Below are 23,967 nucleotides of genomic sequence, written 5' to 3' on the forward strand. Positions count from 1 at the left end.
TAAGAGCTCGGCAATTATACCGTCGTGTCCTGGAGCTTTATTATTTTTTAGCTCTTTTAAAGCTCTTTCTATTTCGAATCCCTTTATATTTGGTAGTACTTCTGATCCCACGTTTTTTATTTTTCTTTTGACGTTCTCCTTTGTTTCATTAGGCTGGACTTGCGAGCTGTACAAGGATGTGTAGAAGTCTTCGACAATATTTGTTATTTTATATTTGTCCTTCTCTTCCTTATTGTTGGCGTCTTTAATTTTGATGATTTTTTGAACTCTTAGTGCGGGTCTTAGACATTTTAAGCCTCTGTTGTTTTCAATGACTCGCTCTATTAAGTTCTTGTTCCATTTTTGTATGTCGCGTTTTAGTTATTTTCATTAGTTCTTTAGTTCATTAGAAGATATGAAACAATAATTCATAGAATGAACCCTAATAAAGTCAATAGACGCAAACTTTTAAGTTAATCAGAGTTTGATTACATTTTATTGTGGTTTTGAATTCTATATAAAATCCTTGTGTTAGAGATTGAAGCAGAGAAAGGGTGTACAAAAATGTGTCACCACCATTTATTGTTACGTAGTTTTGGTCTATAGTTAGCGATATTTCTATCCATTAAATCAGTACATCCTATATGAGTATTATTATTATTTTATCATATACATTATATCTTTCTTTTCTGCTACAAAATAATGACGTACCGATTTTGTAGGTTTTTTTTAGTTTGATGGCCTTGGCCGAGCCAATTAGCCAGACAAATTTAAAGACAAAAAAATTTTACAATCAAAGGAATAAACATATAATCATTCGTACAATTTAACGTACAATTGTTAATAAATTACAATTTTTTTTTCTGCGCTAAGACATAACCCGATTCAACATCTCGGAGGTTTACATCTTCCTTTTTATTTTTTTAATTCTTTTTTTTATTATTTAGAATTAACGTGTCTCAACATCTTAGGTCATTGACACGGGAGCAAAGGTTTACAATAGTATTTACAAAGTTATGATACAAAGTTTACAATTGTGAAGAATAAAAATATTATGTAAATTATATTTTGTTAAACAATTGTCTTTAAAAAGTCTATTAGGCTCTTGAGTCGGCTTGAACAGTTCAGAACTTCTTCTAGACTATGGGTTATGTTGTTGGAAATGCGGGTGGCCTGGTAGTGCTGACATTCTGTGAGGATGTGTTTGACGGTGATAGGAATATCGTTGCAGTGAGAGCATAACTGTTGGTCTGTAGAGGACATAAGATGACCGTGTGTCAAACGTGTGTGTCCTATTCTCAATCTTCGTATTGCTATCTTTTCTTTTCTGTTCAGAGATGCTAGGGATAAATAGCTGTAAACATTAGGTTGTATTTCTCTGAGCTTTGTGTTTTTGGTGATCCAAAGTTTCTGCCCCTTGTCTTGGATATTCCTTTTGAATTTTGATTTTAAGTCTTCTTGGAGCTGTATGTTGTTGTTTTAATTCTTTAATATTTAATAATTTTTCTCTCTCTCTATATATATATATATATATATATATATATATATATCTTCTGCTCGTCTTCGAAAGGAAGATACTAAGAAGAATAATGGGCGCATTCTGTGAGAATGGTATTTGGAGAAGGCGATATAATTTCGAATTGTACGAGAAGTATAAAAAAAATAGTAAATGGTAGAGATGTAATATCCTTCATAAAAATAGGTAGGCTTAGATGGGCTGGACATGTGTCAAGAGCAAATGAAAATTACCCACCCAGACGAACTCTATTATCGGTCCCAGTGGGAAATAGGAGTAGAGGCAGACCACGACTGAGATGGAGGGACGGTGTGGACGAGGACGCAAGGAAAATCGGCGCGGCAAATTGGCAACGGTTGACGATGAACAGAAACGACTGGCGAAATAGACTGGGGAAGGTCAAGGCTCAACTAGAGCTGTAGCACCACTGATGATGATGATGATATATATATATATATATATATATATATATATATATATATATATATATATATATATATATATATATATATATATATATATATATATATAAATATATATATATATATATATATATATATATTGCAGGTTGAACTCCATAATACCATAATAACTTGAAGCCACATGAACGATTGCCTTCCACTGCATAGTGATTATATTTTCACTGATTATTAACTGAATTTTTCATTGCGTTTTTATTCAATTCGTATTTTCCGATTTTTTTTTTTTGTCTAATGGTGCCCGTGCAACCATTTCCCAATTTGATTTGAATTCCCAACAGATTGATTGATATGGTTTCACCAACCGGCACATATTTTATAGATGAATTGTTTCGTGTATATATATATATATATATATATATATATATATATATATATATATATATATATATATATATATATATATACGCTATAAGTGGTAGTCCTTTAGCAACCTTATCATTTTTTATAGCTGAGTTTTGCGAGTGAAAAATATAAATTCTGCAAAAATTTTCTAAACCTATTTCTGGACATGTAAAATGAGATATTTTCTTGATATTTATTTATCTTTGAATACTCTTTTCCAGTCATTGTGCCTATTTGATTTATTCACTCTTTTATTAGATTGAGCAAAGTTTATTAGAGGTTCATCATCGCTCGTCAAGAACGTTATATTCAGCCTCCTGTGTCTCACATTGTGAAATAAGAGTTCCGTTAGCTGGGGCGTTTAGTATCTTTGATGAAATCTTATCAGAAAAATTTATATGTCTGCAGAATCAAACTACTTCTCATTTAGATCATGGATTAGATCGTTCAGAGTATCAACTGAACAACTAGTTTTCTTTCTATAAAATGTTTTTACATCCATAATTCCAAAGTAAACAGAAAAGCTTAAATTTGCAAAAAATGCAGCCAAGTTTCATTTTTGGAATATACAAAAGCTAGAGGTTACTCGGTATATTTTAATTTAAAGTTAGGCATTTAAACGATACATATATATTGTATAGGCTTGTGATATAACTTATACTCACCCCGAATGCAATTTTTCACAACAGCTGATAGCTATAATCCAACTAGAAGTCATACAACTGCACCTTTCTTGAAATTGTGATATGAATCACACAAACAAAAATCGCTTATACGAAACCGGTGGGCAAATTCAATATGCACATGGTGTTTTGACACTACCGAATACAAATAGTTTATCAGATTTGAGACCAACAGTGGCATTTTGTAATCAGCAGCGAAACTAACAATTGTTGCAGATTTGGAACGTGGCAGTGAATGGGTTAAATAGACTTCTTCTTCTTAGAGTGCCATATCCCTACGGAACGTCGGCGACTACCATGCTTATAATATTTTTATACTGATCTCGGTCTTGCGCTACGTGTAGCAATTGGTCCGCTGTCAAACCTGTCCACTGCCGCAAATTCCTCAACCAAGAGAGTTTCTTCCGTCCTATCCATTTCTTTCCTTCGATTTTACCGTTGAGAATTAGCCGAAGGAACTCATATCTTGGTCCTCTGATTATATATCCAAGATATTCTAGTTTACGCCTCTTAATAATATTTAATAGAGTTCGTTGATGTCCTATTCTTCGAAGAACTTCTTCGTTTCTAGTTCTGCTAGTCCATGGAATTTTTAGTATCCTTCGATACAACCACATCTCAAACGCCTCGATTTTATTCATGATATCGGCGTTTAAAGTCCAAGATTCACATCCATACAGAAGTACAGACCACACGTAACATCTTGTAAACTTTTCACGGATTTCCAAATTTAATGAGTTATTGGATAATAGAGGCCTGAATTTTTGAAATGAGTTTCTTGCCTGTTCAATTCTACATCGAATTTCGAAGGATGGATCTAGATTTTGGGTAATCCAACATCCAAGGTATTTGAATCTCTGAACTCTCTGCAGCGGTTGTTGGTTTAATATCAGTTGGGTTGCGCCGATATCCACTTTACTGGTCACCATGTATTTAGTTTTATCGATATTTATCGACAGTCCCCAATTTGTGCATTCCATGTTAACTCTATTGATTAGCTCCTGCAGATCGTCGATGTTTTCAGCTAGAATCACAGTATCGTCGGCGTACCGTATATTGTTAATTATTTCTCCTCCTATGATAATTCCTTTTTGATCTTTTAAAGCTTCCCTAAATAGATTCTCAGAATACACGTTACAGAGGGTGGGAGATAGTATACAGCCTTGTCTTACGCCTCGTTCAATACTGATTGGCTTTGATTCTCTGTTGTTGGTATTAATAATGGCTGTTTGGTTCCAGTAAAGTTTGGCAATAAGTTTGATGTCTTTCTCATCTAGTTGGTTGCTCTGCAAGGCGGTAATTAGTCTGGTATGCTGAACGCGATCAAATGCCTTTTCAAAATCAATGAAGCACATATATACGGGTTTTCTTACCTCCCAACATCGTTGAAGGAGTGTTTGCATAGAAAATAGTGCTTCTCTAGTTCCAAGGCATCTCCGGAACCCGAACTGCTCTTGACTAATTATTTCTTCGCACTTGTTGTTAATTCGGTTTAGAAGAATATGCAACAGTATTTTAACGGCATGGCTCATTAAACTAATGAGTGTACAATCGCTACATTTCTTAACGTTGTTAAATAGACAATTGTAAGAAATAAATAAAATGCTACAAAAATAATCACACCTTACAATGATTGTCTTTATTTAATCTGATTCATCTACTGTAGCAGCCTCTTCTGATCTACTCCTGGATATAGGAGCTTCCTTGTATTTTCCATGTGCGCCTGTTTTGAGCTACCTGGTGTCATTTCTTTAATATCGATTATAGAATAGAGTCAATTATGTTGAATGCTACAAAGTTTCTTCCACAAGGAGTAAATATAAGAAGGCAGCCAATAATAGATACGGTTGTATAAAATGAATGAGACATCGTTATTATTAGCTATTTGCTAATAATTTACAACACTAGATACAACCAACTGAGAGTCACAGCTCTTTCGTTGTCAGTGTAGATCAAGAATGTAGATCAAGATTAAGAAAAGTGTATAGAATTAAACAAAGGAGAATTGGCATGTTCACCTACAGCAATCATTAATATGGATACCCAGCCAAACTGTATCTTTAAATTAATTATATGATAGAACTACCAACACCACCTGCAATATAATAGAGTACATGATAACGAAAGCCAGTTGGTTGAAAATAGGCACACCAAACCTCTGGCTAGTCATTCCTTCATACGCTATAAATTTAGCTATAATATGCGATGGTTCTCGATCTGAACATATAATAAATCAAACGAGTTTTATAAAACTGTTACCAAAATGCGTTACTTAAAGACTCCCGTCAGCCCCATTGAAGAGCTTATGCAGAGGCCAATAATAAAATAGATCAACATTCCCTACCATAATATAGACATTCGGGGAGGTGAGTTGCCAAATATAGTACTTGATGCAGAGCAGTTGGACCAAGACATATCCGAACATACGTGGAAAACCATTGCCAACCATCAGGGTATTCCTCATTTAACCACAGGACTAGTGACTATATTCATTGTTATGTTGTCAGGAAATGTCAAGAAAGCCAAAAAACAAAGGCATCAAGGTTCCTACATTCAACCTCATCCAGCGAGTCGAAGACATACGATATCACAAATAAATTTACGTAGAACTTTCGGGACAGTCCCACCTAGATCAGTTTTACTTAATGAACTTGAATTAGATAGTATAATTGAATCATAAATTCTAAATATTCAAGTTATAGGTAGCACTACTCGGGTGGTAATAATTCAAAAACCTAAATTAGTATTATGATTTTATAAAGTGTTGTGATTCTTTTAAACTATTAATATTATTTTATATTTTATGTACTTAGATATTTCTATTGGTCGTCTGGTTCTTATAGAGTGGCCAATATTTAAATTACAAATTAGTCCATTTAGACCATTAGTCCATCTTAATTTTCTGAATTAGTATAGTTTCACCGTGTATAATTATTATGAAACATATTGATTAGTAGCTTAATTACAGTTTTTTTAACTTCCTGCAAACTATTGCCTAATATTATTAAGGAAATACCTGGAATCATTTCCTCGGTTCAAATTATATTTGCTAACTTTTAAAAGTCAAATGTTTTTGTTCTATGCAGAGGGCAATACACTTATTTGATGAATCGTAGCATTTTAGTGAAATTATAAATATAGCTTCGGAACTAATTTGGGACGCAGTCTATTATAAATTTTTACCGCAACAACAACTAGAGTGTAATTATTCAGTAGCTGTCAATAAAACTATATTTTACTCCACGACTTCAACATTTTATTTTATCATCGTCGAAAGAGAAGAATCGGACAAAGGGAATTTAGAAACAATTCAAACTTATAATTACATTCGAATTTGTCCAGGTAAAACAGAATTTAAAAAACATATTTGTAACAAAAATAATTTACTTTTCATTTTTTTTAATTATAATAAATAAAAATGTATGTTTTAAATTAAAAAAAAATTAAATTAAATTTATGTATTTCATGACATTAATATATTACTTTTAAATTGTAATATTTAAAATCTTGGGGTGCCAAAAATAAGAACATGCTTTATATAATAGAAATATTTATTTAAATTCAAAGTTCAAAAAAAGTTTTAAGTAAAGAAGAAAAAACAGCATAACTAATAATAAAAGTGAATATACACTTCAGGGCAAAATAATCGACTCAACATTATTTTGCGAAAGTACGTCTCCTGTTTCAATCTCAAAAGTGTAAATTTAAAAATATTTAGTGTACAATCATTATCATTAATCTCATTATTGAATTTTAAAAAAGTTTTTTTGTGAATAGGATGATGTATTACAATTAAATAATGTAACACGTAGAGAGGGGGTCAGAATTTACATAATACATGAGTCACTTAAGTTCGTAACTGCATTATACATGGATACCACATCCGTCAAAGCAGCTCAAGCAGTAGCATTATTGAGAGAAGGCCTAAGCCAGAGGGCCGTGGCAAATCAACTAAATTTAAGCCAATCATCTACTGAGTCTCGAGTGTAACGTCGGTACCAAGATACTGGTGATTATGTCCGCCGACAAGGAGGAGGCAGTAAACGAGTAACAATGGAGAGAAATGATCGATTTCTTGTATCGAGATCCCTGAGAAATCGACATTTGACTGGTGCTAATCTCAAAGAAAAGAAGAGTTAAGAGATGCCCGAGGTGTAGTTACCAGCTTTAGGACAGTCAGAAGGAGACTGAAGGCAGCCAACCTGACAAAAAAAAGGGCAGCTAACTGCAGCCCAGAAGCAAAGGCGATTAGAATTTGCTCGCGAACATTTGAATTAGGACGATTATCAATGGAGTCAGGTATTATTTTCCGACGAAAGTAGAATCTGCCTATATGGCATCGACAAGAAGCGTCGAGTCTATATAAAGTCAGGAGAGCGATTTGCTCAATATTGTATACGATAAATTGTGTCATACGGAGGCGGTTCTTGAATGTTTTGGGCAGGAATTTCCATGTATGGGAAAACCGACTTAGTTTTCGTGCATAGTGGAGGACGTGGAGGATATTTAACGGCGGATCATTACATCAGAGACAGTTTGAAGAAACATATGGTTCGATACGCGGGATTTATGAGTGATGCCCTTATTTTAATGCACGATGCCACACCGCACGAGTCATTACCACCTATCTGACTGAGATCGGTATACCTACAATAAATTGGCCTGCGTTGAGCCCGGACATAAATTCAATAGAGCATGTTTAAGCTTAAACAGAAGCATAATGGAATTGGAAGCTGCTCTTAATGATGAATGGTAAGCAATACCTTGAGAATTTATTAGAAAAGTTATCCGATACATGCAAAATCGATTGTAAAGTGTAATATGGAGTAGGGGTAGTATTATCTAATAATAAAAAATAAAGAGTTTCATTTTGTAATTGATAATTTCTCTGTTCATAACATCTTTCTTGCGTGAGTTCCAATGATGAATATTTAGAAAACTCTGTTCGTATCTACTGCATATTGTTTTTATAATGCGTCTTCCAAATAATGCAATAGCAGTTTTTGTAATTGCAATAAAAAAGTTATTGTGTGTACATTACATCTTTTTATTTTCATACTTCTTACACTGAAACAGAAGGTATAATCTCAAATATCGCTTTAGAGTCAATTGTTTTGCACTCAAGTGTAGTTATAATTTGATTTTTCTACTTTTTTTGTCATCATATCTAAAATATTATCTGAATTGACGTCAATAGTCCAGTGATACGACTACTACTTACTAATTTTGGGAGTTTTTTGGCTGCAACTTTGGACACCATACCACAAATGCATATGTAATTGTTGGTTTTACCACTATGTTATATCGAATATAATATGTCTAGTTTTAAACTATACATTTTTCCATAAGCGTCTGGCTACCATTAACATAGTTACCGCTGGTTGTATTATAAGTTCTATCAGCTGATTTCAAGAATGCCTCGAGTCTAATATTATCTCAATATACTTTACTTCACTCACCAGATTTAGACGTGTATCATTCAGGCTCAGAGGACCCAATCCTCGATAATCTCAATCCTCAATATTACTTTGTTAATCCAATATAACACGTCTGGTTTTAAATACTGCATTTTTCCATTAGCGTCTAGCACCATTAACATAGTTACCGCTGGCTCGGTTATTCGTTTTATCTGCTAATTCCAAGAAAGCCCCGAATCTAATATTAAAATTCATCTATATGCATTATTCAATCTAATACAAAATTCATAATTCTGATAGATTTCATGATTTTGGACTTCTGATGGCTTATGTTCTACATAAGCCCCCAGGATGGACTTCAAATATCAAAAAACAGATTCCACAAGAAAAGAAACAAGGCTTCCTCTGTGGACAATATCTCCAGTTCTCTGCGAATCTGCAACTTTAGTTTCATCTATTTATTTTAGACAAACCGCCCTGGTGATTGCTGTGTAGGAGGTGTTATCAAATGTCCTCTATATCGAGAAAATCTTCTGTACTAGTTAAAACTTTTCCGTTTTCGAAGGAAGTCCTACTTAATACGGTTACTATTCGTGATGTATCGGACTTTTCAAGCAATAAATCATCTCTAATGTGTCTATCGAGCAGTTTTTGTAGAGTCTTTAGTATGAATACTATCAGGCTTATTGATTTCAAGGAATTACCTTTTTTCTCTTCGGTTTTGCTAAGTTTAGGTATAGATAGGTAATTCACTTTTATGACCCTTATAATGGGACAATACCCAAGAGATTAAATATCGCACCGGGAAGGTAAAAAGTGCATTCTTGACTAAGAGCTCTGTGTTGAAGAGCCATGACCTCACCCTAGAAACAAAAATAAGGCTCTTTAAATGTTACGTGTATTCAGTGCTTCTATACGGAGTAGAAACGTGGCGGACTCAGGCGGAAGGGAAACAAAACTTCAGACTTTTGAGCTATGGTTATACAGAAGAATCCTGAAGATACCATGGACAGACAAAGTCACCAATGAAGAAGTACTGCGGATCATGAACACAACCGCGGATTTGGTCAACATCGTGAAGGACCGTAAGCTGCAGTACTTGGGACATATAATAAAAAAATCAAGGCAGATATGAGCTACTTCAATGCATTTTGCAAGGTAAAGTTGAAGGAAAAAAGGCCCCAGGACAAAGAAGAATATCTTCGCTTGCTAACCTGAGAGCGTGCTATAGAAAGACCTCAACACAGCTATTCAGCAAAATAGAGAAAAGCACCCTAAGAGAAGATTTAACTAAGTTTTAATAATTACGCTTTTAATAATAGTATAATAATATATTACATATATCTACTTCCTAATTTGTTCAGTATCTAATTATCTAACAAGTAAATCCGGATGGCTTGTAATTACACGAGCTTTTTAGGCCCCCTCCTGTGACGTGAACATCATTGAATGTCCAGTCTGAACACTTGTCTCCACATACAATGTAGTAAGGTCTAGCTGAGTTTCCTGAAACGGTTCCAGTAACGTGTGACAATTTGAGTCCTTTTACAGCTATATTATTATTGGGATGACCATTGTTGCCATAGTCCATTTGAACGTATACGCCTTGTTGCACAATATCTGCAAAAAAATGTTCATATATAATACTCGGCTATTTTATAATATACCTACCTATAAAAAAATACAAATTTAATCACAAAAATTCGTTATTATATAAGTAAGATTACTGAGTAGGTTTATAATGAAAAATAGCAACGAGTTGAAGATTTTAAGTAATATTTAAAACTATTTCACCATTATAATCTGAAAATTTTGCCCCAACATGTAAAAATGTATTAAACATGAAACTTATACTTCACTTTAATGTCAGATATACAGTAAATTAATTGAACAGCAGCGGGTGAAATGTATCCAAAACAACCAAAAACGTAAATATCAGCTGTAAAGAGTGTTAAGCAGTAAACACAAAGCAAACAACAGCAAAACCAATAATTTTTACTTTTTATATTACCTTTAAGAATGACATTCTGAAAACTAATATCTGTCACTTCTCCTGGTCCACCGCTAGCCATAGCAATAACCTGGACACCTGTCAATCCTCCTTCCATAACACAATTGTGGAATGTTATGTTTTTAGTAGTATTTTCTTCATATGAAGTTTTGCTGAAACCTGCTGTAGCACAAATACCATGTGAACCAACGCAGTGAATGCCTGTAAAGACCATATCAGATCCTTGATTTACATATAAACACTGGTCTTGATTATGGATGTAAACATTGTTGATGTATACATTTTGAGCCCATGAGATACCTATTCCGTCAGTATTTTTTCCTAACTAAAACAATAAATATTATTTTGATCTGGATATATTGTTTTCTAAAATTACTTATTAATGTTTGTTACGCATTTTATCATATATGTCTAACATTAAGAAAGAAAATTGTTGACGTTTTTAATGGTTTAAAATTTTTTTTTTTAATGGCCTTGGCATAGCCAATTGACCAGACTATTTTGTAATTTGTATTCACAGAACAACAATCAGAGTTCGAGTTAGTACTAAATGTTAGTTTTAATTTTTATTTTTATTTATTTATTTTTTTTTATTTATTATTATTCTCTTTTTTCTCTTTTTTTTATTATTTTTTTTATATAACTTTTCGATATTGTATGTAATATGTATATATATTTTTTATTTTGTTTTGGTCGTCTTTTATAATAATTTTGTTTTACATGTTTTTTTGTTTTTTTTATATTTTCTTTTTTTTTATTTTTTTTTATTTTTTTTTTATATTAAAAGGTTTATTACATGATTGGTATGTTCACAAATTGCTTACAAGTTTCATCTTAATTCTATGGTTAGTACATTATATTGTTTATATATATATATATATATATATATATATATATATATATATATATACATATATATATATATATATTTACAATTTCTTATTTACTGATAAATACAATTAAAGATTTCTACGTTTCCAGAGAAAATTAATTCATTTATGTGAAATGGGAAACAGACATTTAGTTTTCGTAAGTTTTCATATAAACATGTAATATTTCCTTGTTGGTTTACACATTCTAATAGGATATGTGTTAAATCTACATATTTACCACAAATACAGTTTGGAGTGTCTGCTAAATTCATTTTCTACATTCTTGAAGGTGTTAGAGCATGATTTGACCTTAGCCTATTAATAGTTTTAATGAAACTTCTGTTGGACTCTGAATGAAACCACCTTTTTTTAAGAAGTGTGGGTTGCCAATATGTAAAGGATGACTGACTTTCGGATTCCGTATAATTGGCTTGCCATTTTAATTTGAGCCGATGTTTACTATATACATTTATATCTGACACCGGTAAAATATTGTTGTCTATGGTTTCTCCGCTTGATAATGCTTCTTTTGCCAAAGCATCTGCTATTATATTATCCTTTATCCCAGAATGGCCTTTGATCCATGCGATAATAACTTCTCCTCCGAGCTTTGAAACCTCGTAGTACAATTTTAAAATCTCTATATTAAGATAAGTCAATTGCTTGGATTTATTTGTTACACATAATCTTTCTACTGCACTTTTACTATCTGTAAATATTACACAGTTCTTCATTTCCTTTGTCAAAGCGTGAGAAAGAGCAAACTTTAAACCCAGCATTTCGGATGTGTAGATGGTGGCTTCATCAGGTAACTTATATTTATGCTGTTGTCCAGAATTCTGTTGATATACTGCGCAATCAGTGTTATTACCTTTTTTTGAACCATCAGTAAACATATAATAATAATTAGGCCATCTCTTCTGAATTTCTGCGTTAAACATGGGGCCTTGGACATCATTGAGAAATTCTGTCTTGATTTTTATTGAGAACAGCACATAAGGCTTTTCAGTGTACACTGGTGGAAGATGACCCTTATAAAGTACCTCTTTGAATTTAGACAGATTTCTGTAGCTTACCGCCACGAGTGGAGATTTTTTCTTAAACCAATACCTTTTAGTCAAATCTACAACAGCCAGATTGTGTATATTTTTGAGAAATACTTGGTCTCTGCTAATGGTACGAGCTATATATTTATCGGTAAGATACTGCCTCCGTAAATTCGATGGCGATTCAACAGCTTCAATTTCCATTACATTAATTGGTGTAGATTTCAGATATCCAAGGCACAAGCGTAGGCACTTATTTTTCTGTACCTTAATTTTTGTTAAATGGGTGTCCGATGCGTTTCCATACAAGTGACAGCTATAATCGAAAACTGGTCGTATCATAGATCGATAAAAATCGTTTCGATTGTAACAATATTATACAGTAGAAAGACACAGAAGATAAAAATAAGAAGAAAATAAGAAAAAAGGGAAGGAGGAAAAATGGTTTAAAGATTATAATTATAAATGAGAATATGCAGTGAGACTAGTAACATGAATATGGTTATTAAAGTTATAGTACGTACTTTATCTCCTTCGGAACAATCAGCATTCCAACCATCTATTGTCAAATCCTTAACTTTTGTTATGCCAGTACAAAACATTGGACAGTTTTTCAAATGGATGTTGCTGAAATGGCCGTTATTGACGTTTGCGATTTGTAGCAGCTTTGGTTTGGTAACACCACCACTACCTCCGTGACCGTCCCAGTATTTTTCACCATGACCATGGAAAAGTGAACCTAGTAAATGCAAATAATAAGGAGTAATAGTCCAGTCGTCAGAGGGTTGACCCCTAAAAATCATACCAACAAGCTGAATTTTGTAGCTAATATTAATTTTGGGACCTCAAAAAGATGCATATAAGTTTACCACTTTTACCCCTGGGCTTTCCCCTCAAACCCCCTTTGCGAGGGGTTAATCTGTACACCGTAGAAAAAAATGTTCCAAATTAAAAATGTAGCTGAGACAATTTTAAATAAAAATGTGTATAAGCATTTTTTGTGTAGAATGAACCTTTCTCTTAGAAACAACGCTTAAAGCAACTTGCATGTCAGATACGCTAGCGAAACTAGTGTTCAATAAAATTTGTATCAGCTGGACGGTAAAAATTTGATACCTTTTGATCCAAATGTCCTATCGACAAAATTCAAGATGTGTTTTAAAGGCAAAGAGTGCAGCTTTCGTATGCAGTTTTTGTATTTTGCCGAGAAGAAACTCAGTTTTTATAAAAGTGTTTCAGTTTCATTGGTCAGTTGTAGCAAAATTTCCGTTTTAGAGAGCAACCTTAAAAACCTATGACATAAAATTTCAATTTTGAGTTGTGGTAACAAATATGAGCATTTGAAATATGAATAAAAAACGCAGAATTTATTGTTTTAGATTACAAACGTCACGGTGAATGCATTTAAAAAAACTGTTTTGGGTGTAGATTATTGCAGAAGTTTTGTTCTTTTGAAAAACGTACTGGTGTAATTAAAAAAAAAGTTTTAAATGTTTTAGATCGTTTGTTGTGTGAAAATTTAAATCCAACGTTTTTAAGCATATTTCAAATGCCTCACATTTGTTGCCAAAACTTAAAACTAAAATTGCATGCTATTAGTTTTAAAGGTTAGGCTCTAGTAATCAAAACTTCATAGAGGCCAGTTAATAAAAGGGATAGAATCTGTACACCCCAGAAAAAATGGGGTATACAGATTCTAGGTAAATCAATTTTTTGCGTTTTTACCCCTCCGCGTGGGTGGTTTTAGGGGGAATCCTGGGAATAAAAGTGGTAATTTTTTTTGCATCTTTTTGGGGTCCCAAAATAATATTCTTGGTAAAATTCTGCGTGTTCGTATGATTTTTAGAGGTTCATTGGCATTTTCGAATCTGACGACTGGAGTATAACTTTTTTAAATTGCTTTCAAATAATAAAATAAAGTTTTATATAAAGAAATTGGGAAAACGGTATCAATATGGGGTCATCCACATAAATCACATAAATATTAAATTTATTGAAAGGAACATCTGCAGCTTTATTAGTGAATTATTGCGTTAATATTGATTGCATCCCTAACATATTTTTTTAATACATTTTGTGGGGTGTTAACAAACAAATGTACTATTACAAATTAATAGTACTTAATTAACAGAAATATTCCTTCGATAACTCTGGCGAGAAAATAATGGGCTTTTCCTCATATGTGCAAATAATTATTAAAATTTAAATGGTTGCAATAAACAATCAAAAACAATTTATAGGTTTAGGTAAAACTAGGTAAAAACTTACCGCTGGGTCTAATTACCAGGGTTTGCACTACAAAACAACGAACGAAATCAATTTAATATGCATGCATGGGTTCCCGTGCCGGGTTGCGTCTTTTCTTTTCAACGACTGGTGCTCTTCTCTGTTAAAGGGACGCATTCCACGAGCCCGATGGCGGTACTTATAGGGATCGTAGGAATACAGGGAGGACAAATGTATTGATTAATTTATACAACCATATTTAAATTTAAACATTCTCCCCCCTTTAAAGGCCATAAGGTCTTTAAAAAACAAAACGAATTCCAAATACTATAATTACTTAAACAACTAAAACGATAATTAATACAAACAATTCCTATACAAATCTTACACAAATATTCAAAACTTAAACTACAATAAAAAAATTAAAATTAAAATGGTGGTTTCGTCGCGGTTATATTGACAAAAGTCGAACAAAACAAAATTAATAAAAACGTTGTAAAGCGGCCAAAAAAGCTTCCGCGGTCAAATCACTAGCTAATTCAAGATTTAAAGCCTTAGTACCGCAACATACAAATAGACACAAATAGGCCTTTTGAGTTCTAACTCCCCTGTAACGAGACATGGTTATCGAAAACGGTCCACCATAATCTAACCCACAAATCGAAAAGGGTTTAATGGCACCGAGACGAAATCTAGGCAAATTACCCATAGGGGGTTGTAAGTTTGTAGGAGATTGTTTCCAACATCTAAAACATTTGGACAATACCAAATTAACGGCTTGTTTAGAAGACATTATCCAAAACCTTTGACTAACCAAAAACTGAGTACTCTTAAATCCAGCATGTAAATACTTCTCATGATAATGACGAACTAGAAGAGTAGTAAGGCGTGATTTCTTTGGTAACAAAAACGGGTGTTTTGCTTCATACGATAACGAAGACTGCGATAGACGACCACCTACTCTTAAACACTGAGTACTATCATCTAAGAATACTCCCAACTTACGAAATGGTTTTGGAAAAGAATTTGATTGAAGATGTTCTTCAAAATACTTTTCTTGTGTAAATCTGACAAGAATAATCAACGAGTCTTCTAATTCTACGAAAGTCAAGGGTCCTGACCGTTTCGACCTTTTATAACGAGAATTGTGCGCGAATCGCAACATAAAAGCCAAAATTCTTTGGATCGAGGTAAAAGACGATTTATTTTTTAACAAACAAGACAGAAAATGTTCCTCATGAGTGGAAACAAACACTAAAGCTTTCTTTATCTCTTCCAAAGAGGATTTTTCCTGCAATGAGGGAGGAACCTCTGGAAAAATTAATGGAATATTATACAAAAACGAAGGACCTCTTAACCAGTCTAATTTTGATAGAACAGCGGCCGGTAGCATGCCTCGCGAAGGCGCATCGGCTGCATTATTTCGAGATTCGATATAATGCCAAGAATAATTTTGACTATGGGACTGGATATACGAAATGCGATTTGCGACGAAAGTTTTGAATCTCGAGTGGGAGCTTTTAATCCAGTGCAATACGATTTGAGAATCTAACCAAGCATACACATTTTGAAATATTATATGCTTCCACGACTCTAACACAAACGACATAAGTTTTACCAAATGAACAGCAGCTAACAATTCTAATCGAGGTATAGTAATCTGTTTTATAGGAGCTACTTTCGATTTGGCACACAGTAAATTAACTTGAACTAGGTTACGAGTATCAATACCACGAATATAAACGACACAAGCATATCCCTTTTCACTAGCATCGGCAAATCCATGAAGCTCTAAGATGGGACATGAGGAAATATTCAAAAAACGAGGAATTTTGAACTGTGAAATAAGAGATAGTTCGCTCTTATATTGTTCCCATACCCGAATTATTTCCGAAGGAGGACGATCATCCCATTTAAGACCGGTTGCCCAAAGTTGTTGGATTAAATGTTTAATAAAAAAGGTAATAGGTGTTAAGTAACCACAAGGATCATACATTCGAGCTAATTCGGACAAAAACGATCTTTTGGTACAAGGGACGTCTTGCAATTTGACTGAAAATTGAAAGACGTCGGACTGTGCAATCCACTTCAAACCAAGGATTTTTAATGAAGGACCATTTGCTTCTGGATCAAAATTAATGGAGTGAGGATTAATATGGGATTCAGGAAATTGCGACAACAATTTGGATTCATTCGAACACCATTTCCGTAATTCAAAGCCTCCTAACTTTAACAAAGCGACTAATTCGTCAACTAAAGTTTGTGCTTCTTCGAGAGTCGAAGCACCAAAAACAAAATCATCAATATACGAAGCATGACGAATAAGCGAGACGGCTTTAGGAAAACGAGAGCCTTCGTCTAATGCTAATTGTTGGAGAGTTCTTAAAGCGAGATACGGCGAAGATACTATTCCAAAAGTAACGGTTAATAAACGATATTCCTGAATTTCTTCAGCGCTAGAAAATCTCCATAACACGCGTTGATAATCCGTGTGTTCAGGAGCGACTAAAATATTACGATACATCTGACGAATGTCCGCACACAGCGCAAAACGATTAAGTCTAAAATTCAACAACAGCGAGACTATGTTCTGTTGCAGCTTAGGACCGACCAGTAAATAGTCGTTTAAAGATTTACCGCGACTGGGACTTTTCTGAGACGCATTATATACAACTCGAATTTTACTTGAAACACTATCTGGTTTCACAACGCAATGATGTGGAATATAATACTTTCCCCTTTTCTTTTCGGCATTAGAGACTAACTGCATATGACCTAAATCGAGATACTCCTGCATATGAAAAGAATATTCTTTTTTCAAACTTGGTTGACGAGATAAGCGTCGTTCTAATGATAGCAATCTATTTAAAGCAATATCATAGCTATCTTGCAAACAAGGTGGCGATTCACGAAAAGGCAAAGATACAACATATTTACCCGAGACGTCCCGATTATGCGTTTCCAGATAAATGTTCTCACACAGAACGTCTTCTGGTTCTGAAACTGGCTTTTCCGGTACGTTTTCCAGTTCCCAAAATTTCGTTAACGAAGAATTTAGTGGGTCTTCAATATTTGAAAGGCAAACAAGCGAAGTCGACGAAAGGTTAGGTGTGCTAGTAGGTCCTAACAAAATATAACCAAAAACGGTATTTAGGGCATCTGGTTGTCCCGCTTTACCTTCAATTTTACCTTCTAACAACACCTTCGAAAATATGCTACAACCAATTAACAAATCTATAGATTGACTACAGTTAAATTCGGGATCGGCTAACTTCAAATTTTTAATATAATTCCACGTCGATATGTCAATTTTGGTGATCGGCAAATCCGAGCAAACCCGATCTGTAATAATAGCCTCCAAGTGAAACACCGGTGACTCCTGATAACGAGGTTGGATAGAAAAACTTATTTGACCTTGATTCAGTTTCGTTTGCATCGAATTGAGTCCGTTAACTTCAAATGAACAAGGAGTTTTAGGCCAACCTAATCTACTGGCAGCTTTACGACTAATGAACGAACTCATTGAACCTGAATCTAGAAGACATCTCAAGGGCTGTTTACACCCCTTACTATCAATCGCGTGAACTAAAACGGTACCGAGCAAAATTTCCTTTTTTGTCTCGTTTTTCTTCCCTATAAAACTAGCAGCACAATGTGATATTTCAGGCGAATTTTGTTCGACTCCCGATGCCCCTGGATTATTAGTATTTTCTATGGACGACTGACTATTGGAACGATTTCTATCAAAGTGCAACAAACTATTATGAAGGTGACTATTACATTTACTACATTTAAAGGCCTTTGGACACGACTTGACAGAATGATTAGCCTGATTAAGACACCTAAAACACGAGGAAGATTCTTTACAAAATTGGTATCTTTCTTTTGGAGATTTTTTCAAAAACAACGAGCAATGGTTAAGAAAATGACTTTGTTTACATAAAGCACAACATATTGACGACGAATTTGTAACAAAGGATGAACTACTATTATGCCTTGACTCATTGGAATGTTTATAATTACACTTTGGCTCCGTATAAGTTGGAGCCCTCGACGATTTCTTAGATTCACTTAAGCTACTATTCAAATTATCGTAAGCAATGTACTGAGTTTCAATAAACTCTACCAATTTTTGAAATGACGGGATTTTATTCGATTTATTTTCTAACTCAAATAACTTTACTGAATCCGCGTCTAATTTCGACAAAAGTAAATTAAACATAATAAAATCCCAATGTTCTGTCGGAAGACCTAATGTTTTCAATGCGGCTAAATTTTCTAAAAACGTATCTACTAATTTAGCCAGATTTTTCGAATTGACTACCGATATTTTCTGTACGCCCAAGATCGCATCCCAATGCGCGGTCGCACAACGACGAACATTTGTGTAGCGTTTAACAATTAGATCGTAAGCAATTTGATAATTATCGCTATTTATTGACAAATTACGAATCAAACTAAGTGGAGTCCCTTCTAAACATCCTTTCAAATACTTAAACTTTTCTACGTCTGCTAGGCCTGCGTTATTATGTACAACCGAATTATATAAGTCTAAAAACGAACTAAACTCCTTAAAATCACCCTTAAATTTAGGCAGCTCTATTTTAGGCAAGCGAATATTAGATTGTGGAACTACTACTGATCTAAACGGTTCTGGAGTTTCAAATTGTGGCTCAGATAATTCCGCACTAAATAGTTTTATTTTATAAAATTGTTCCAAAAATAATTCCCGAACATTTTCTTCAACCCTCGTATCCGCGTCTGGTACAGAAAGAATATTACTAATAATATTAGTGTGATGTTTTAAGAACTCTTCGCGAATCGAATCTAAATCCTCTAGTCTAATTTTAAATAAAGGGCGAATAGAAACGTCTGAAAGGGCCTTAAAACCTAAATCGAAAATTAACTGAATATCATTTAAAGCAGTTTTTCTTAAAAATTTGAGCTTCCTATTCTTTTCTTCAAGTTTTTCCATTTTAAATTTTTTAACAAGTTCCAATAATATTATACAAACGAAAATGTATAAAAATGTGGTCTAAAACCCCGAAATTACCGATTTGTAATTCGATACTTTATTAAAACGACGATAATTCCCTTCTAAAAAGTCCCATATGGTCGACTTTACAAAAAGGTCATAAATTATTCTCGAGCCACGACAAGAGACGCAAACTTAAGATAAGAACCCTCAAAACGATAAAAAATACGACGAGACGAAACCAACCATTCAAATTTAAATATAACAAAAAATATTTTTTCAATAAATGAGTTCAAATCCGGCTAGATAGGCCAATGTGGGGTATTAACAAACAAATGTACTATTACAAATTAATAGTACTTAATTAACAGAACTATTCCTTCGATAACTCTGGCGAGAAAATAATGGGCTTTTCCTCATATGTGCAAATAATTATTAAAATTTAAATGGTTGCAATAAACAATCAAAAACAATTTATAGGTTTAGGTAAAACTAGGTAAAAACTTACCGCTGGGTCTAATTACCAGGGTTTGCACTACAAAACAACGAACGAAATCAATTTAATATGCATGCATGGGTTCCCGTGCCGGGTTGCGTCTTTTCTTTTCAACGACTGGTGCTCTTCTCTGTTAAAGGGACGCATTCCACGAGCCCGATGGCGGTACTTATAGGGATCGTAGGAATACAGGGAGGACAAATGTATTGATTAATTTATACAACCATATTTAAATTTAAACACATTTAAAAAACATATTAATTCTATTGTCGGCAACCGTGATGTGGAATATTTTTATTTAATATTTAGCGAGAAACATATTATATTGTATAATTTACATAGTTCGTTAACGATACGCAACTACGGTTTTAAAAGGAAAGACAGAAGTTAGTATGCAATTGGGAGGGAGATAAATAAGTGTATAATAGAACAAAAGAATAGAATAGAGCACCGACTAAGTAAGCTCGAGAGAATAAAAATAAAAGAAAGGTGGGATTAGAAATTTAGAAAGAGCAATAAAATTACAACAGATTTCCTCCTGAAATTATTTTAGTGTGAAAGAATGAGAACTGGAAGAAATAGAAGGTTAAATAGAACCAGAGAGAGATCCTGAATAAACCAAATGAGCGCCAGTTAAATTAATTTCTAGCAATTTAACAAATCTGTGGAATAACTCAATTAAATTTAATGTTGTTTTATCCTTGAACTAACTACCACGTGAAGTGAAACTGAAAAAAGATACGTAACAGGTCAAAACATATTTTAATAAAATATTTATTATAATTAATCATTTACACAAATAAGAATTTACAATGTTACAATGATGTACATGTGGTCAGTGGCGGCTGGTCAAAGGAGACAATGGAGGCTTAGCCTGTCCATTTATTTTTTACACGCTCTACTTTGTTTTGTTTATTTTTAATCGCGAGAAACAACAAGGACTGCTACTATTATACAAAGTGTTAATTCCACACTATCACTATATTATATCCGTACGCACGGAGCATTAGCATCGGAACACACCATTGCGGTCTCCTTAAGCACACACTGCGCAGATCGTTATCAGGAAGACTAGCCTCCCGTTTATGAACATCAACGTTACAAGTTACGACAAACTTCGCGAACGCAGCAATATAGTTTCCCTATACGTACAATATACTCGATAGATAAACATAATGTTTGTCGCTTCACCTCATAATTCTCAGAATTATGTAAAAAAGGGAGAGCAGCCTCATTTGCTGTGTTATACTTATATTGTATGCTCGATGATTGTATCAGGTTAAGTTTTCAGGTTATTTTTCTTATTCTTGTGTTTTCGCAAGACCAAGACCAAGACTGACCGTGCAAGATTTGAGCAAGAATAAGACTAAGCCTGTGAGACTCTTGCGTCTTGCAGTTACGACTGAGTGTCGTTTTAGCGAGTATAGTGAGACTCTATGAGACACAAAAAAATGTAACAAAAATTTGAAAAATTGGACTTTTGCGCATTACGAACAATACCATAAACATACACAGCAAATCAAAATATTAATTAAAAGAACACTTGACACATTTAACACCTACTCAAAAGTCATAATTACAATGGAAAAATAAAATATTTTGTATATTTTTTCCCAGCAGGCGACTTCGTCGCTCTGAAATTAATTGTTCAGATTTTGTGAATAGCCTGCCTTTAGTCATAGAATAATCTTCTTGCGTTGCGACTCTGACAGTAATATCGTATTGAAACTTTTTAAAAATATGTCACCTTAGCTGATAAAAATATAATAAGGTTAGCATAACTATTCCTACTGTTAAGAACATCAACTTAATAATTCAATTTCTTTCCGTATTTTAATTTAGTTATGAGGAATCTAAATACCGCAAATCTTGCCACAAATCGGCGTAAGACGTCGCGTCGTTTCTGCTGAGTGTGCGATGAGATCATTTGGTTAAACAAAATTTGCTGAAAGAGCGCGGCTAATATTCAAAAGTAACGAGACAAATTAATAACAGATAATGTTGGCTATCGTGTAAACAAAATACCGAAATATTTAAAGTAACGAAGTAAGCTTATTAAATGCAAACATTTATTAAGAAACATAGCGACTCTCGTGGGCATGGTAGATAGCTCAGTTAGAGCATAGCCACGCACTGCTTATGTCGTGGGTTCAAACCCCACCAGGTGTCAGTTGTTTAGATATTTATTAATTTGGTTGGTCTCTATTATGGCTATGTTAATTCAAGTTTAAAATGTACCTACGCCGTTACGTTGTTCTAAGATCTAAAGTACCGTTTAACAAGTAGCAATAGGCTAATGGGTAACTCCGAGACTAGAAAGACCAAGAACAAGACCAGGTGTATTGGCGCAAGACCAAGACCAAGACTGTCTAAGTCTCGTCTTGTTCTTGCATTTGGGCAACACTATAATGAATTATTAACTCAAGTATCGATTTGTTGATACTATTCGATTAAAAAAAAAGTAATTGTATTATACAGTGACCCTCAAATGTTTGAAATTTTATGTCTAAATAATTTTTAATGCATGTCAGAGTTGTACAAATTTACATTTATTGTTGTAACCATTGCTATAACATCGGCTTCAGAAGAAAGAAATTTTTCAGCACTAAAAAGAATTACAGAAAGGATTTATAGAAATTTATAGAAAAACATCTTACCTTTTTCTCCAATTACTTTAATATTATTTCCAGATATAGTAACCAACCAAATATCGTAGTGTCCAACATCAAAACTAATGGTACCTCTGACAGTCAAAGTGGAACCATCTCTTAAATGTAAATTTAAGGATTTTCCACTGGGTACTTCTACATTACTTAAAATAATATCAGTACAGTATTTTAGCACAGCCTCTACTTGTGAGTATTCTTTAATAGTACAAGAAACGCCAACTCCTTCTGTATTGTTGGTTGTTGGCAGTATTGAATTACCGTATGCCAGTGCCAGTAACGGAAATAATAAAGGTATTGAGGAAACCATTTTGAGCTAATAATGAAAATGTTTATAAAATAAAGATTTAATTGTTGGTATATTTATATAATGTATTATCTTAGCGTTTTTTAATTTTTGCAATTTAAAATATTGTTTTTGTATAAAAATAAAATACTTGAACTATTTTGATAACACTATCAATAGTCTTTAAACTAACTATCAAAGATTTTTGTAAGGTACTCTAGAAATCATCTAAATATCAAATTGTTCAAATATCACAATTTGTAAATAGTGGCATAATCTTGATATTATAGACTGCACAGCACAAGTGGTACACTTGTGATATCTATATTATGTATATAGATATCACACCATAGATATAGATATAGATAAAGCCACCACGTAGAGCAAAAAACATAACATTTTTCTTCTAAATTGAACCGTTTGACCAAAAAACGAAAATACATTTTGGTATGCAAAACGAAATCTGCCAACTACGTGTAGTACGAAAATCTAAACGTAGATAGTCACAACTTTAGTAAACAGATATTTTGGAACAATCGTGTTTAGTGTCACCGCGAAAATGTTTTCGTTTCGTAAGTATCGTTAAGTTTGTGAGAAACTACTTCCATGCAATCTGTCAACTTTGGATAAAAGCGCATCCTGGACGATATATCACTCTCTACAAGTTTGGTTAACTTTTACAATCATCCTGAGACAAATCTGCTTCCCCTAAAAACGCTATCGACGGATTTAAAGCTACAGGAATTTATCCTTTCAATTCCAATGCGACCCCTGGCTACGTTTTCTTTGTAGCCGATAATAATGCAAATCCTCGGGGAGAATAGACAAGACAAACAAGTTCGAATAATGAAAATCAATAAAATATTGAAAATACAGAATCTCAACTAAACACATCAAAGCGATCTAATGAGATCATATCACGATTTACAAGAGTCATTTCAAATATTTCGCCTGAATCAAAACTGACTAT

At 33.6% G+C, this 23,967-nt stretch overlaps 1 protein-coding gene across 1 annotated transcript; it reads right to left on the minus strand.

The window, feature by feature from the left end:
- Positions 1-9,729: 9,729 nt before the first annotated feature.
- LOC140437437 (polygalacturonase-like) lies at positions 9,730-23,059 on the minus strand. Its single transcript, XM_072526972.1, has 4 exons — positions 22,703-23,059; positions 12,873-13,087; positions 10,431-10,755; positions 9,730-10,039 (listed from the first exon to the last, which is right to left on the minus strand). The coding sequence occupies exons 1-4, from the start codon at positions 23,019-23,021 to the stop codon at positions 9,795-9,797; spliced, it is 1,104 nt and encodes a 367-aa protein (XP_072383073.1). The 5' UTR covers positions 23,022-23,059; the 3' UTR covers positions 9,730-9,794.
- Between the last annotated feature and the right edge of the window lie 908 nt (positions 23,060-23,967).

Source organism: Diabrotica undecimpunctata, chromosome 3 (assembly GCF_040954645.1).
Source record: "Diabrotica undecimpunctata isolate CICGRU chromosome 3, icDiaUnde3, whole genome shotgun sequence".
Taxonomy (NCBI): domain Eukaryota; kingdom Metazoa; phylum Arthropoda; class Insecta; order Coleoptera; family Chrysomelidae; genus Diabrotica; species Diabrotica undecimpunctata.

Bases quoted from the DNA above. Each gene is read 5' to 3' on its own strand.
- LOC140437437 (XM_072526972.1), bottom strand. From the start codon at position 23,021: ATGGTTTCCTCAATACCTTTATTATTTCCGTTACTGGCACTGGCATAC. The intron at 13,088-22,702 runs GTAAGATGTTTT...TGCATTTACTAG, and splicing joins TAAAGTAATTGGAGAAAAAG to GTTCACTTTTCCATGGTCAT. The intron at 10,756-12,872 runs GTACGTACTATA...TTATTGTTTTAG, and splicing joins ATTGTTCCGAAGGAGATAAA to TTAGGAAAAAATACTGACGG.